Source organism: Merops nubicus, unplaced genomic scaffold (genome assembly GCF_000691845.1).
Source record: "Merops nubicus isolate BGI_N331 unplaced genomic scaffold, ASM69184v1 scaffold7153, whole genome shotgun sequence".
NCBI lineage: Eukaryota > Metazoa > Chordata > Aves > Coraciiformes > Meropidae > Merops > Merops nubicus.
The window spans coordinates 104,721-119,119 of NW_008600874.1; the positions used below are offsets into that span (position 1 = coordinate 104,721).

Sequence of the window (14,399 nt, forward strand, 5' to 3'; positions counted from 1 at the left end):
GCAGGCTGCTGTACCGGCCTAGGCAGCAGCAACCTGCGGCCATGGAAACATGGAATCATCCCCTGATTTTTTTTGGTCTCTCTGATTTTTTGGTCAGATGTTGTCATCTTTTCCATTTCAAATCATTCATACAAGAACATCTCATTCTCCACAATGATAAAGCTGTCAGGAGTCCCAAGATGTGCTGCCCTGAAGCAAGCTGACTTGAAGAAAATCCTCTGTGGCCAAACAACTGGCTCGAGCTAGTTTTCACTGAAGTACATGGAAAATTTGCCATGACATTAAAAAAAGCAAAACAGCAGAGGTGCACACGCATCTCCTCTGCTCCCTGGGGTCTCCACAGCAATTATACCCGACTTATATCCATGAATATGCTGCCATGAGAAAAACATCTGACCTGCAGATAACCAAATATCCAGAAGCTGTAATACTTTGTGTTTAAAAACCAAAACATTCATAGCCATTTGCATCTGAAAACAAATAGATGAAGCAAGGATGCGCAGTGTTTGCACCAAGCACGTGTTAATAAAAAAAAAAAAAAAAAAATTACACTCTTTTCCCACAAAACTGACCATTAAAAGCAGGGAGTGGAGAGAAATGGTTCAAAAAGCTAACACAGCCAGAAGCATTGTTTCCCCTCCCAGTGAGGCTGGCTCCAGGCAAAGATCTCCTCTGCCCACTGTCAGCCCCTTGGTGCCCAGGCTTTTGGGAGAGTACTCTGCTGGCAGCACCATCGATGCTCCCAGCCCACCCAGCACAACCTTCCCACAAAAAAAGATTCAGTTTTGATGAAACACTGTTTTCCAGGGTCATGTGGAAATAATCCTGACCCATTCCTCTTGCAGCTCAGCTGAGAAACTGAAAAACTAAAGGGAATTAAAAACCAGCTTATTTGACCTTTGCTGTTCAAACTGAACGAAATGCAAAAAGTGAACAATCAACTTAACTAGCAAGGAGTGGGCAGGATCTTTAAAATTTTCAAGTTTGGGCTAGTACATCTGGTATATTAAACCTGACAGTGTCCCTGCAGTTGAGCCGTTTCCTTTTAATCTTTCTTTAGAAAAAACAACAGAGCAGCCAATTAAACGCAATCCTCTCCTCAATTCTCAATTCCATGCTATTTTAGTGTTGACGAATCAGGCCATGTAATAATAAAATTCCTGCAATGATCTTAACTGTGTAACCTTCAAATTGCAGTTATGCTGCTGTGTGCATTTATTACTGTACTTGACATTCCCCTTTTCCATTTCACTTCTGGATGACATTAGGATCTGCAACAAGGACCTCCTTCAGCACTCCCAGGTTACCATTTATTTTAAAGTATCCCCAAGGTTCTCCAGCACCATTTAGATCAGACTTGCAAACGTCACTAGTACTAGTGGTTTTTGCAGGTCCCTCAAGTTGTTTCTGAAAACAAGTTCCATTGTGTTCATATTATGCTTTTAAATTTTATAGCTCATTTTAAAATTACATGTTAATTTCTAAAAATGTTAAATTGTGAGAAAAGTTGGCAAGGACCACACAAAATCACAGCACTGTTCTGCAGCTTGCCGCTTGCTCTATAGTACCCTTCCATTTACGTGCTCTGTATGAATGTGGGCCTGATCCTGTTGTGTGCCAATGCTCTCATCAGAGGTGCTCAGTGTACTGCAATAAATGACACAGGATCGTGCTTTATTAATCACAAACTTTGCAGGATCCAAAGGAAAGAAAGAAAGGGAGGCAAGAGGAAAGAAAAGGGCAGTAGTAATGAAAATATCAGAAACAGAGCACACTCCTGAATATAAACGTCTAAAAATAGAGATCAGAGCTCTTCAAAAATCAACCAGTCATTCAAGAGTTTTTTAAAAGCCACCCAAACTTTCCAAGACTGCAAGTCTTTAGTTTCCTCACTATTTTTATTTGTTCTGGCTTTTCTACTGCACTAAGTAACATATGAAGTGAAATCAATGAAAATCTGTCTGCAGAAGAAAGTTAGAAAACTCCCTGTCCTGCCATTTCATCTCTCTTTCTCACATTAATTTTTGCTTTCGTTCAGCAAACACAGCTCATCAACCAGCAATACCCCAGAAAACCGGGATTTTTTCATTTCCTCGTGCTAGAACAATGCAGAACGTTTTGCTCCCCCAGGTGACTGACAATAGGCTACTCACAGAGCACCGCAGCGGGATGACAGAAAAAGGGAGCATTTTACTGATCCGTAAACCAAAAACTGGTGTTGCCGCTTTAGATTTACATCCAGATGCACTACAAACACTATTAGGTCTTTTCCTTGTAGATTGCTGGAGTGCTTGTCACAGTCAGACTGTTGTTTCTGTGTGAGTTTGTACAACAAATACAGATAGGCAAGCCTGGTTTTAGTTATTCCTGTCACAGGGCGAACCTGCTGTGAATGACAGCATGCCAATGACTTAATGAAAACTTGCTCTCCAACACTGATTTTTAACTAAACAAAAACACTGAAGCGAGCCTTTCAGCGCTCAGTTTAAGACACATATTCGACTAATTATATATATTTATATATTACACCTGCTCTAGGATTAATCCGATGTGAAATTTTCTGCTTTAAGTGAACACATTCGCAGGTCACACTACATACATAAGCACATCAGCTTACGAGAGAAACGCTCACATATGGGGCACGCTGGAGTGTGGCTGCACACTGTCCTGGCTGCTCCGCTCTCCCACGGCAGGTCCCTGTGCCGGGCAGCTGGAGTGGGACCACGGGCTGGGGAGGTGACAGAGAGGGCACCACTGCTGTGAGAGACCTGGCTCAGGGCTTGCTGCTCCTGCCCCAGCCCTGAAACCGCCTCCCAGGAGCTGGCAACAACTGTGCAGAGCCGTGAAGCACGGCTGCTCTCCCGACAGTCGCTCGCACTGTCTGTCCTTGACCCTTACCTGGGATTCTCCAGGCGCATGAAGCTGGAGTAGCACATGGTCCTGTGTTTATAAGCATGTTAATGACTGAGATGCAAAACGGTACAACTCGTTTTTCTTATAAACTTTAAACTGCAATTTCTTGGTTTTGCCATTAGAAGCTGCACTTGTACCCTGTTAATTTGGCACGAGCTGTTGAGACACGTGTGGCCACACCAACCCCAGGCACTGGGCAAGCAAAGTCACTCTGGACGCACTGATCCAGATCCAGGAACCAGGGTCCAGCTCACAAGATGAACAAGACACAATGAACATGCTTCCTACTCACAATCTGCTACAGAGTTGCTTTTCCAGAACAGCACAATAAAGAATTTGCTTCAACATTGATGTCTGCCTGCTCTTAGGAGCACAGCAACCTTGCCAAACATTTCTGAAAAGCACAATGTCAATCAGTTTTCATCATGCTTTCTGAAATACAATTCAAAATGTCATCATAAGTGAAAGCACCAAGTAGGAACTTCACAATTGTGCACCAATCCTTCTGTGTTAAAAATCAGATGTTTCACTTAAAAAATTGCAGCTCCTTTTAAGTGGTGATATCTCACTTAAAAATGCACTTGCTGCATTCAGGAAGGTGTGAGTGCTACAGCCAGCCATACACTGCTATTTTGCTTGAAGAAAATGGATTGCAGATAGATTCAGGTCTGATACATGTCTGCACCGAAAGTGCCATCCCAGGTATTTGGATTACAGAGAAAAGACATTAAAAAAAAAAAAAAAAATAAAAAAAAAAAAAAAAAAAAAAAAATCCTTATTTATCTCTTCCTAGCTAACAATTTGGATAATTTCATTTATTTTTAAGGAGATTTCATGAATGGATGATAACTTGAAAATATCATTGGTCATGAAGGGCTCAATTCCTGCACATTATAACATCATCAGAAAATCATTAATGGGACTGCAATCTTGTAGCTGAAAAAAAGCCTATCTGTACTTATTATTTCCTGAACGTGCACACATATATAGGAAGGATATTCCAAATAATATAGTGTGTGCACATGATCTTTTTCCTCATATCGGTATGCTACTGTTTGTCTGCTTTGAAGTGTAAAAAGAATAAAATTATATCCTGAGAGCTGCTACTGTATTCTCATCAGAGGCCAAAGCACTTCAAAACATTGACAAAGATATTTATGAACTGACTTACATACAGTCTCAAGAGGTGTTCCAGGAATGTCAGTTATGAACTTTAAGGACAAATACACAGGATTTTAGTCTTTCCAGACCAGCTTGGACACAGGCACCGTTACATTGTGCCTGTCTCAGCCTTTTCATTAAAGATCGTATTTTTCAGTGCAGCTTGAAACTTGGCAAGAAGAACTTAATTCAGTAGCAAATTTATTACAATTTTTAAAAAGTCATTGTGTCCATTTTTAAGTTCTGGTATAAAAGTACAGAAAAACAGAAGTTTACGTATCTGGGCTGCTGCATCTGTTCTTGAGTAACTTTTCACTTAAAAATAAAACTTGGCAGACAAAACTCCCATAATGTGGACCAAATGCCTTTGGTATGTTAAAAAAAAAAAAAAAAAGCTAAATGAATAGAGAGAGTTAATTTTGAAACTTAACTCATTGTGTATACACTATTCTTGCTCCCTACGAGGTCCTGCTTCTCTACAGGGCTCCCACTTCCCCCTCAGTCATGCCCTGACAACCTACATGCACCAACGTCCTCCTACCCCAAACACAGCATTCAGCCTCCTGAAACACTTGTGAGCCCTTCACAGGGACAAAAAAATAGCATCAAATGTGTCAGAAAAGAGATCACAGAGGCTGCAAACTGAGAGGCTGCAAAGGCGAGGGGCACACAAACCTGCCTGCCAGGGAAGCCAAGGGGAACCAAGTACAAAATCTAAACCTATATTAACTTTAGTGCAAGTCCTCCAGTGCATTTCATCAACATTCATCCATCCCAAAACCAATGCTGCCTGCAGGGTGATCCCTGTCAGATAACCCTCTGAGGAAAGCCCCGGGACAAGGCAAAGGGCTGCTGCAATGGATGGAAACTGAGCCACTGGCAGAGATCTCCAGAGCTTGGGATGCAAAATTTTTTTTTTTTTTTCAAAGATAAGGGGACAGCCTTTGCCTTATGTCCCCAAAGAAATACAGAACAAGTTTCACAAAAGGAGCCTTCCAGCACTCTCTGCTTCACAGGGACTCAAACACATCCCAGTCTTGCCCTGATTTACAGCAGTTTACTGGCATGAATCACACAGTCCCACGTGCCTTCCCCTGACTGGTAACACAGCAGATGATATAAATCATGCTTTAATGTTTTTTATTTGTAAGATTAAAATAACAAATTATATTATTTTTTAAAGGAAAAAAAAAAAACCAACAACATTATTTAATGGCCAGGTCTGTAGTCCCTCAGCTCAGTGTTGGCAGAGTGATGCAGAAACTTGTGCAAACTATTCCATGTATTCCCAAGAGATGCATGAGCATCAAAGGGCCATGCACCAAAGGCACTCTAAGGATAGAAAAGATGCTGTGCAACAGGGGAAAGTGTTTGTGTGGACTCTTTAGGGGGCATATGTCTCATGTAAGTGCCCCAAACACCACCTTGACATTTAAAAGCCCTCCTCTTCCTCTCAGCTGGGGTCATAGAGTACTTTAGCCCTCCTCTAGTCCCTTACGGTAACAGAACGCTCAAGAGTTTTCTCCTTCTTTAGGCTTGTCTTAGTGCTGACAAAAACAGCCTGTAAGTGCCATTTCAGAAATCAGCCCCATAGCTCCATGCAAAAAGCAAACCAGCTTCATTAGTGGCCAGTAACAGCATTTAATTTCAATAATGCAGGTAGAACTTCTCCCATGAATGAAAGGGTGGACAGGAGCTATCTGCTCTGATAAAAAGGCACGATCAGGAAACACTCATTCCAGGAGACACCATCCACCAAAACTGGCTGCATTAGAAATGATGCAGAAGACATCCCTTACCTGTCCGGTAGACAAAATTGCCTTCTGTCTCTGACGATGATGGAGACACCAACTCTTCCTCAAATTCATTGGAACTAAATGAGCCAGAGTGATTCCTTTGCCTTGTTTTTTCCATCATAGCTGCATTAGTAGCCATGACATGTCTCAATGAGTCATTTAGGTAACGATTCAATAAGCTGCTTTTGTATTTGGGGGGTGACACATAATCCTCACTGGCACTTGTTTCTGGTCTCACTCCTGTTTTTATTACTGAATTTTCAGTTTTAATCACAGTGTGATGAACAGGTTTGTTATATCCCCCTTCATTCATATGGTTTCTTGGAGGATTTTCTCCATCTAAAAACAAAAGAACAAAAATTCAGTAATACATCAAATACCTAATATTTAAAAAAAGGCTTTCTCTACATGTTTTTAATTGCTATAAATATAACTAAAACTACATAATAACTTTAGACTTCAGCATTAGACAATGATTTTAATGTTCTTCTGTTCACACACAGCTCACAGTATGTTCCAGCTGTTCCAGGTTAATTTACAGTAGAGAACAATCTCTGAGTCTAATTTGTTCATGAGCAACAGAATGCAGGTAAAAAAAAAAAAAATAGAGATAAGTGCTCTAAATCAATTATAAACATTTAAATAAGCTGAATTCTTACTATCATAGCTTTCAACTTGGCTCTCCTGAATACTACAGCATATTTAAGTGTATTTATCTAAATGGTACTCTTTTAATTGCCCTGCAACCAATCTTTTAAAGGGAAGAAGAAATATGATAGAAATCTGTGTACAAACTGAAGCTGGTACAAAGAGAATTGAAACTGAGTACAAATTGAAACATATTCTTCTAAAATTTCACATACGGATTTCTGACAACGTTCTGTAGCATTTGTTCCTGTTAATGTATCTCCATGTTACAAATGAGTAAAAAAAGTACCCACAGACATAATTAATATCTTTTTTAAATTAAAAAATACAGGGTGCCATTTAAAAAATTCCTGCATTTGTTAATTTGCATAAGGAAGAGAATATCAGTGCACCTTTTAAGGAAAACATTTGCTGGTAAAATACATAAAATAAATAACAGTAATACTCAGTTTACCATATAATAAGCCCCATGGAAGTTAATCAGATTCTTCTGTTAATCAGATTCTCTTGTTAATGATGTGATATTGCTATAGCACTTCCATCAAAGAAAGCAGCAGTCAAGAGACTTCTTGTTTCCTTAAAGCAACAAATGTAATCAATTTTCCTTTAATGCAGATTAAAGGTATAGGCTTGTAGAATCTAGTGAACTAACAATTACTTTTCTAGTAACAATGCCATAAAAAATATGCAAATAACATGCGAGCAGACTTTCATCCCGATTAACCTACACAATCCTTCTTTACAAGGCTGTTGGGAGTCAAAAATAGAACCTAATTTATAAAAAGTCAAGGAGGATCCAGTGAGGGTGTTTTGTGAGAAGTAAGTGTTAACAGGGTACTTGATACTTTCTAAATACATTTTAATCAGTCTAAAATTGATAAAGGAACATCAACAAACCTTCAGAGCATGAGTCATCACTGCTCACGCTGAGTCGTTCAGCATTTCCTTGGACGTACTTGTTGTACAGTTTTATTCGTAAAGCCCAGCTAAGATCTGGTTGCCTGACAGTATTCTTCAGGCGGCGTCTGGCGTTGGCAAACCAGTTCGATACCTGTGTACAAATGAATGTATTAGTATCCCTTGAAAGTGAGGCAAATAATCTAGCTCACAGAGCGTTCATGCGCTTTATGCATGTCCTAAGAAAACGGCCAACAATGGGAACCACAACAGGAGTTCATGAATCTATCACTGAGCAGAGCAGGAGCCTCAGACAAGAAGGCAGGTTCAGGCTTCCCACCCTTCACAAGTGTTTGCAAACCCTCATTATTAACAAGGTTTTAATTAAGTTGTCCCCAAATGCCCATTTTATATTAATTTTTTTTTATTTTATTTTAAAGATAATGTGATGAACTTTCAATATGAACCTTCAGTGTATTACTAACAGTCTAAGTTAAAACTAATAGCTAATGTTCGGTAATTTGCCTTTGACACTGATGTAGGCTACAATAAGGTTGTTGAACAAAAATACTTGTTATGAGTTCAGTTAGAGAAAAGCCCAAATTCTCCCTTGTGCTTTATGACAGGTAGTGGACATCAGGGGAGTCTTACATTGATACGGTGTGCTTTGAGTCACTGCAGAAATCAACTATCTGCTATGCAGAGCCGCAGCTTTTATGAACGCTGTTGTGGAAACCCTAAAACCCAGGGAAGAGGCATTCCTCAAGCAAGAAACTGGCTTGTCCTCCTTCTCAGCTGTAGAGCATTTTCTAGAGTTTCACTCTGCAAAATGTGATACATGTGAGTATCCTTCTAGCATACAGGTTCACCACAAAGTCAGGCTCAAACACAAAGATTCCACAGTGCTTTAGGCACCAAAGGAGCAAAAGGGCATTGTACAGTCTTCTGTGCCAGCAGCATTAATCAAACCACCAAAAGGGATGCGGGCGCTTGCAGTAACTTTGCATGAAAGCATACCTGAGAAAATGCTAGCCTTGATTCTACTGTAACTTAAAAATGTATAAAATAGGAAATACTGATAGAGTGACCTCACCATAACCTTACTATGAGTAAGAGCAGAGGCAAGCTACCTACACTTAAACAATATTTGTTTAGTGATAAATCAGGTCTTAAAAATGCTATTTACTCCTTGCAGGAATAAGTATATTTTGACATGACCTCTGCAAGAAGGAGGCAGAGTAGCATTACTTGCAAAAGAGAATGTAAAGAATGTTGGGAGTCTCCAGCCCCACTCACATCTTTGTGCTGTGAAAGTGCACACAGAAGAAGCCAGAGTCTACTACACCCATATTCTGACCCAGGAGCGATCATAACATTTAGTTTGTTAAACTGCACAGCAAGTTAATTCATGTTTTATCAATACATGCTATCCCACCTACTAGGGAGTCAAACTGTAGACCTCAGTGTGGGATTCTGGCCCTAGTTTCGCCATTTGTCCATTATAGCTAAGGCTGTATAAATCGCACAGAAATTTTTAGCTAATTACTCTGGATCAATAATCTCTTTTAGGGGGATTATGAGAAAAATAAACACTATCTGCATAAAAGAAAAACAAAACTTCAGTTCAGAGTCCCACTCAGAATTTAGCAGTGGCACCTTAAGCCTGTCACTTTGATTTTACTTAAAATTACATTTACATGAAACAGGGTACCACCAAAAATGCAGTGAGCCCTGGATCAGTGCTCAGATGCCAAATACATAACTTTGTAAACCATGAAGTTTACTGTAACAGGGTAGAAAACCAAAACTATAGCTGGCAGAGAAGAGCAAGTAATTTTCATTCTCTTCCAAGGCTACCTATTTATATCCATCATATTGTCACAGCAATCATTATAGTAAACCAGAAAGGGTGGGCTGGAATCCATCCACTTTCTAATGCCATTAACAAACTGCAGACTGCTCAACTGAAGCAGCAGTCACCTGGCTGCTGCATGATTTAGTATAACTCTGAAATCAAGTATGCAATGACAGGGATGGATCAATCCAGGGTCCCACTGAATATTACAGCAGTTACCGTAGCATCTTACAGAACTGACAGCTCTCCAACCTCTCACGAGAAAGACTTCATTATGCTCCATTTCATTACATATTGAAATATTTCATCAGTGAAGTGCCATGTACAGAAAAGAAGACAGGATAGTACTAGTGTGACTCATACAATAAAAGCAATTCAATTTAGCAGGAGTGACTTTTGCATGGTACTCTGGGGTTATTTTGGGCTCATTCTTCCCATGCCAACTCTTTGCTTTCTGTACATCAGTATGAAAAGATGAGTCATATTTCAAGTCTTTTGCTATGAGACGAGGAAATAGTAGTATTTGATCATTATGAAAGAACCTGAAGTTAGCATTTATAAGAGAAGCTTTCTGCTAAAGCACAAAGCAGAAAACTCACTCCAGAAACTCTTATCCTGAATGCAGTTACAACAAGGCCCATTAAAACTGAAGATAAGTTAGGCAAATCCACTTAAGAGATTTTTAGACTAGATCTGTGATGTGGTATCTCTGGGTGCTTTCCTGCTCTTGGACATTGGTATGTGTTGCTGGAAAATCTTCATCTCTAAGACATCAAGATATTCAACATCTCTCCCACTCTTCAGTCTTGGACAGCCTCCAGGTGCATGGACTGGAAGAGGCTGCATGGCTATGGGCTCACCCTGAACTTCAGCCACTGCCTGGGTTTTTATAGGCTGTCCCCAGCTTCTTTAAAGCGAAGGACAGTTTTGTCACTCATTTCAACCAGCCTCAAATGTTACCTTGTGTATCCATGTGGCCTGTGCCATGCCTGCTGCTGTAGGTCCCGCTCACTAGAAGTTCCTGTTTGCACCATACTTACTTAAGCTATTATAAAAAGAAACAACAGAAGCTCCCAAAAGCCATCCATCCTTTACCATGGTCCCAGGTTACAGTACTGTGACCTCCAAAAATAACAAAAAAACACCGAAACAATGATTTACATACATCAGCAAACCTTTGCCTCAGAAACCTCCCAAGGAGCGAAGTATCTTGAAAATAGTATAAGTATCTTGAAATGTGCTCATTATGAACCTCACTATTCTTGTAAAGTAACAATCATGTAGTTTTTCAAGAAGTAAAAATACAAAACCCAAGGAGAATGAAAATAGATGTGCTTTCTAGCACTCATATTTTACAGTACCTCAGTTCTTCCCAAAAAGCATCAGGTACCTCTTTCAGCATCATGGCATTGACCTGCTGGCTTTACTTCTGAAGAGATACTTCAACTTTACTGTAATCTGTTCTGTTTAATTGCTTATGAGTGGCCCAAGTTTCAGAAGGGGAAATGAAATCAAGCAATCCTCCTCCTCCAGTAATCCAGATATGCCTTTAGGAATCTGAGTACTATGAAATCCTTAGCAGCACTTCACCAATATATAAATCCTAGTATAGTATTGCAAAAAACTTCTCTTTGACAATACAGCCATTCATATTTCTTTCTGGAAGGAATATACAGCCATTTTTCTTTTTTTATTTCACAAGAACATCTAAATCAGAATTTAAAATAAAATAAATCAAGCACTGTGGTAGTAGCACAAATTAAAAGGTAGCATATTAATAGCACAAATTATTGGATTCTGAATTGGAATATAATTGGAATTAAAAAAGAAAAAGAAAATAAATTACTTTTCAAACTCTATTGCTTTTTGAGCTTCCTACTTTGGCAGTTGGGTAGCAGAAAACTTTGGACTGTTGGACTGAAACCTGCAGTAACATTTGTCTTGAGGACTCACAAAGATCTTGTTGGCTTGCTCAGGAATAAGTTAGCCCAGAATTTGCCCCAGTTTTTGCTACTGCTTATTAAGAAACAAGATGCATTATGATTCCTGTGATATCCTACCTCCATGAAGGAGTTTGAGTTTCCTTCTGCAGTGCTGTCACACATGCCCCCTTGCTGTCCTGGTCACTGCACACAGGAACAGGGGGTTAAGTCAAAGTATTAGTGAGGTAGAATAAATTTTAAAGCAGCAAACTGGGTGATAGAAAAAGTAATGGAAAATAAAGTTGTGGAAGGCTTGACACGCAGATGGTGTCCTAATAACAACAGCAGAAAACAGGGCTGGATGTTCACCTTCTTGTCTCACAGAAGGCTTGCTTTTATCTATGCTGCAGTCCTGCAAAAGCTCCTTTGGATAGATGGTACCTACTGGAATAAGGTTCAGCAGATGAAAGAAAATCACATGGAGAAGTGTTACAGCTGCATTATCAATATTACTGTGGCCAACATCATCTTCCAGGCAGCTGCTGAAGCTGCTGACATTTTCTGAAGCTGCCGAGACATTTTCCGGCAGTCAGGTGAAAAACAGAAAACCCAATCGCTCATTCCCTAAATGGCATTTTGGCCGAAACTCAAAGGGATTTTCAACAGTATCCCACGACAAGGCGTCAGCACACGAGGGATGTTGGGAAGAGGTAACAGCTGTCAGCAGACAACAGGCTTCACAGGAGTGGACAGCTGTGGAGCCAAGTGTACGTTCCTACCAAGAGCAAATACCACGGGACAACACTCAGAAATGGAATAAAAGTAGGAAATACGAGACAGGTTGGCAAACACGAAGGCGTGTAACCTGGAGAAAACATCATACACTGATTCTTAGTTCTCCAATGACATCTGGTGTGACTAGATTAGAAAAGCAATCACAGGAGACCCTGGTTGATGCTTTTGCAGTGTGCCCCTCCTAGGACAGAAGCAAAGCTTTCCAATAGATACCAAAGCCCAGACCCGAGCCTGCCCTTGGTTGTACTGCTCAGCTGAAAGAGCACAGCCTTCGGGGAAGCTATTTCAGATGGACCCAGTGTGACTGCGACCATGGTCTGGTGATTTCTCTCTCACTCTCAGAGAACAAGAATTTTGATCTGTATTACAGTCTTGTTCTTTCTGGACATTTGAAAAATAGATGTGGCATGTGTGTTGTTTTGTTCTTCCAGGCTCAGGAATTACTGCTGCTGTCAGACATACGTATTTACCTCTTGTACAGATGTTATTGTATGCCTGGATTAAAAGAGCATTGCACCCAAATGATGGAAGAAACATCTGGGACTTCTTTTTGATGGTGTGCTTCTGTAAATTAATATAGATGTGCTGGTTTGCACAGGTCTTTCAAATATTACAGTTCGCAGAAATAAGACTGGTCAAATTAAAATTCAGCATAAACCATTAGGGTCTAACAGAAATAAATGTGGCACTCCATGATTATCTCAAGTTTTATTCTACACCTTACATAGATTGTAAAACTCGGTGGGGTCATGGCAATGACTCACTTGGTGTTTCTATGGAGGTTAACAACAGACATCCCCATCAGGGTTTATCAAAGCTGCCACAACAGAAATACTGCAAAAAAAAAAGCACCATTTTTTTTTTCCTCCTTTGTCTGTTTGTTCCAAGGCATTTACAAAAGAACAGGAGAACTCTGCAAAATGTCATTAATATGAAAGTCTCCCAACATGGATTCTGGATGTACGTTTTAAAACGCACGTAAAAATACAAGAACATTCTAAAAGCCACAGTCCAATAAACTGCTCCTATTGAATTGTGGCACTGAATGGATAGTGTTTATGTAATCATATTTTTTAAAGTATGAGCTTTCATGTATATTTTTTAAAAGCAAGAGAAGTTGTTTTAACTACATTTTCCAGTTATAACTGGCATTTTCTGAGACATTAATATTATTTTTGTCAAAGCTATAGTGTTTTTTCTAGTCCAACAGTTTCACAGTGAGGTACTAACGTGTAAAAGTTTCCCATTTTACCATTACTAGGGTCAAAACTCATAGCACAGGCTTTCTTGGAGGGGCACTCAGAATAAAAACAATGAATTACCAGCTTGTTTTTCTATTTTTTCACATTATTTTGGTATATTCATGTCCTTTGCAAAGTAACACATAATGTGTTAGGCAGAGTGCTGTGGACCCAGTCCTGCTAACACACGTGTTTCATTTTATGCCCCTAGCAGTAGCTTGCAGTAAGGAAATTATATTATTCACAATGCATAAATCTCCACAGCATCCAGACCTGAGATAGCATCACTCAGCAACCGACAGCACTTAAACACATATTGCAACAGAACGCCAGATGGCAAAGAGAACAAAGAACCAAGATTTATAAACACTTGCAGCTAACTCTGTACCCCTTTCTGCAACACAATTGCCAGTCACTTCAGGGGAGTTTCACCTGAGAGCAGAACAACTACTCCCTATGTCTAATTACACTATAACATAACGGTAATTCCTGCAGGGCTGTGAGGCAGAGTCACTGCACCAAGAGCTGCTGTGCGGTGACACTAACTGCTGTGCAACAGGCGATTATTATCACAACAATGCAACTGTTTCCATTCTAGCCCACTTTCAAAAGGGAAAAGAGACCTCGCTACAACCTCCTCAAAAAGTCCTATTCTGTGTTGAAATCTCCCATTACTCCTTTTTTTTCCTTTACCTGAAGATTTTTAAAGGCCAAGTAAAAACATTTCCACTGTATTTATGAATGAGATTGGAGGATGAGAGCATCTTTTCCTAGGAGGGAAAGCACACGCTTTTTGCCGCCTGCCGGTAGCACTTCCCCAGCCAGGATAGCACAGATGTGGGAATTCCTGCTTGGGGGATACAGTCTTGCTGGGGGGGCGAGCTCTGGGGAGGGCGGAGAGAAGGATGCGCACAGGACCCCTGGTCTTGCCGAGGGCACTGATGCCTCCCGTGACCCCCAGCGCTGCCTCTGGCGCAGCTCGCAGAGGGGCTTTTGCTGATGCTGTTCCTGTCCCCCGGGCCACGACACACCACAGAGCAGCTGCCGGATGTGGGGGTTCGAGGTTCCCTTACCTGCACCAAGGTCATCTGGGAGCCGAGGGCCAGCAGAATCTTCTCGGTCTTGGTGGGGTAGGGGTTGTCGCGGTGCTTGTAGAGCCACTGCTTGAGCG

The 14,399-nt window shown here is 40.5% G+C and overlaps 1 protein-coding gene across 1 annotated transcript in view; it reads right to left on the reverse strand.

Moving 5' to 3' along the window:
* Positions 1-14,391, reverse strand: part of MKX (mohawk homeobox) — a gene marked incomplete at its 5' end in the record, with an annotated part of 43,423 nt that extends 29,032 nt beyond the window's left edge. The window contains 3 exons of the mRNA XM_008937801.1: positions 5,874-6,209; positions 7,416-7,569; positions 14,302-14,391. Of these exons, the coding sequence (XP_008936049.1) occupies positions 5,874-6,209; positions 7,416-7,569; positions 14,302-14,391 (580 nt within the window). The remainder of the gene's footprint in view (positions 1-5,873; positions 6,210-7,415; positions 7,570-14,301) is intronic.
* Positions 14,392-14,399: the final 8 nt, after the last annotated feature.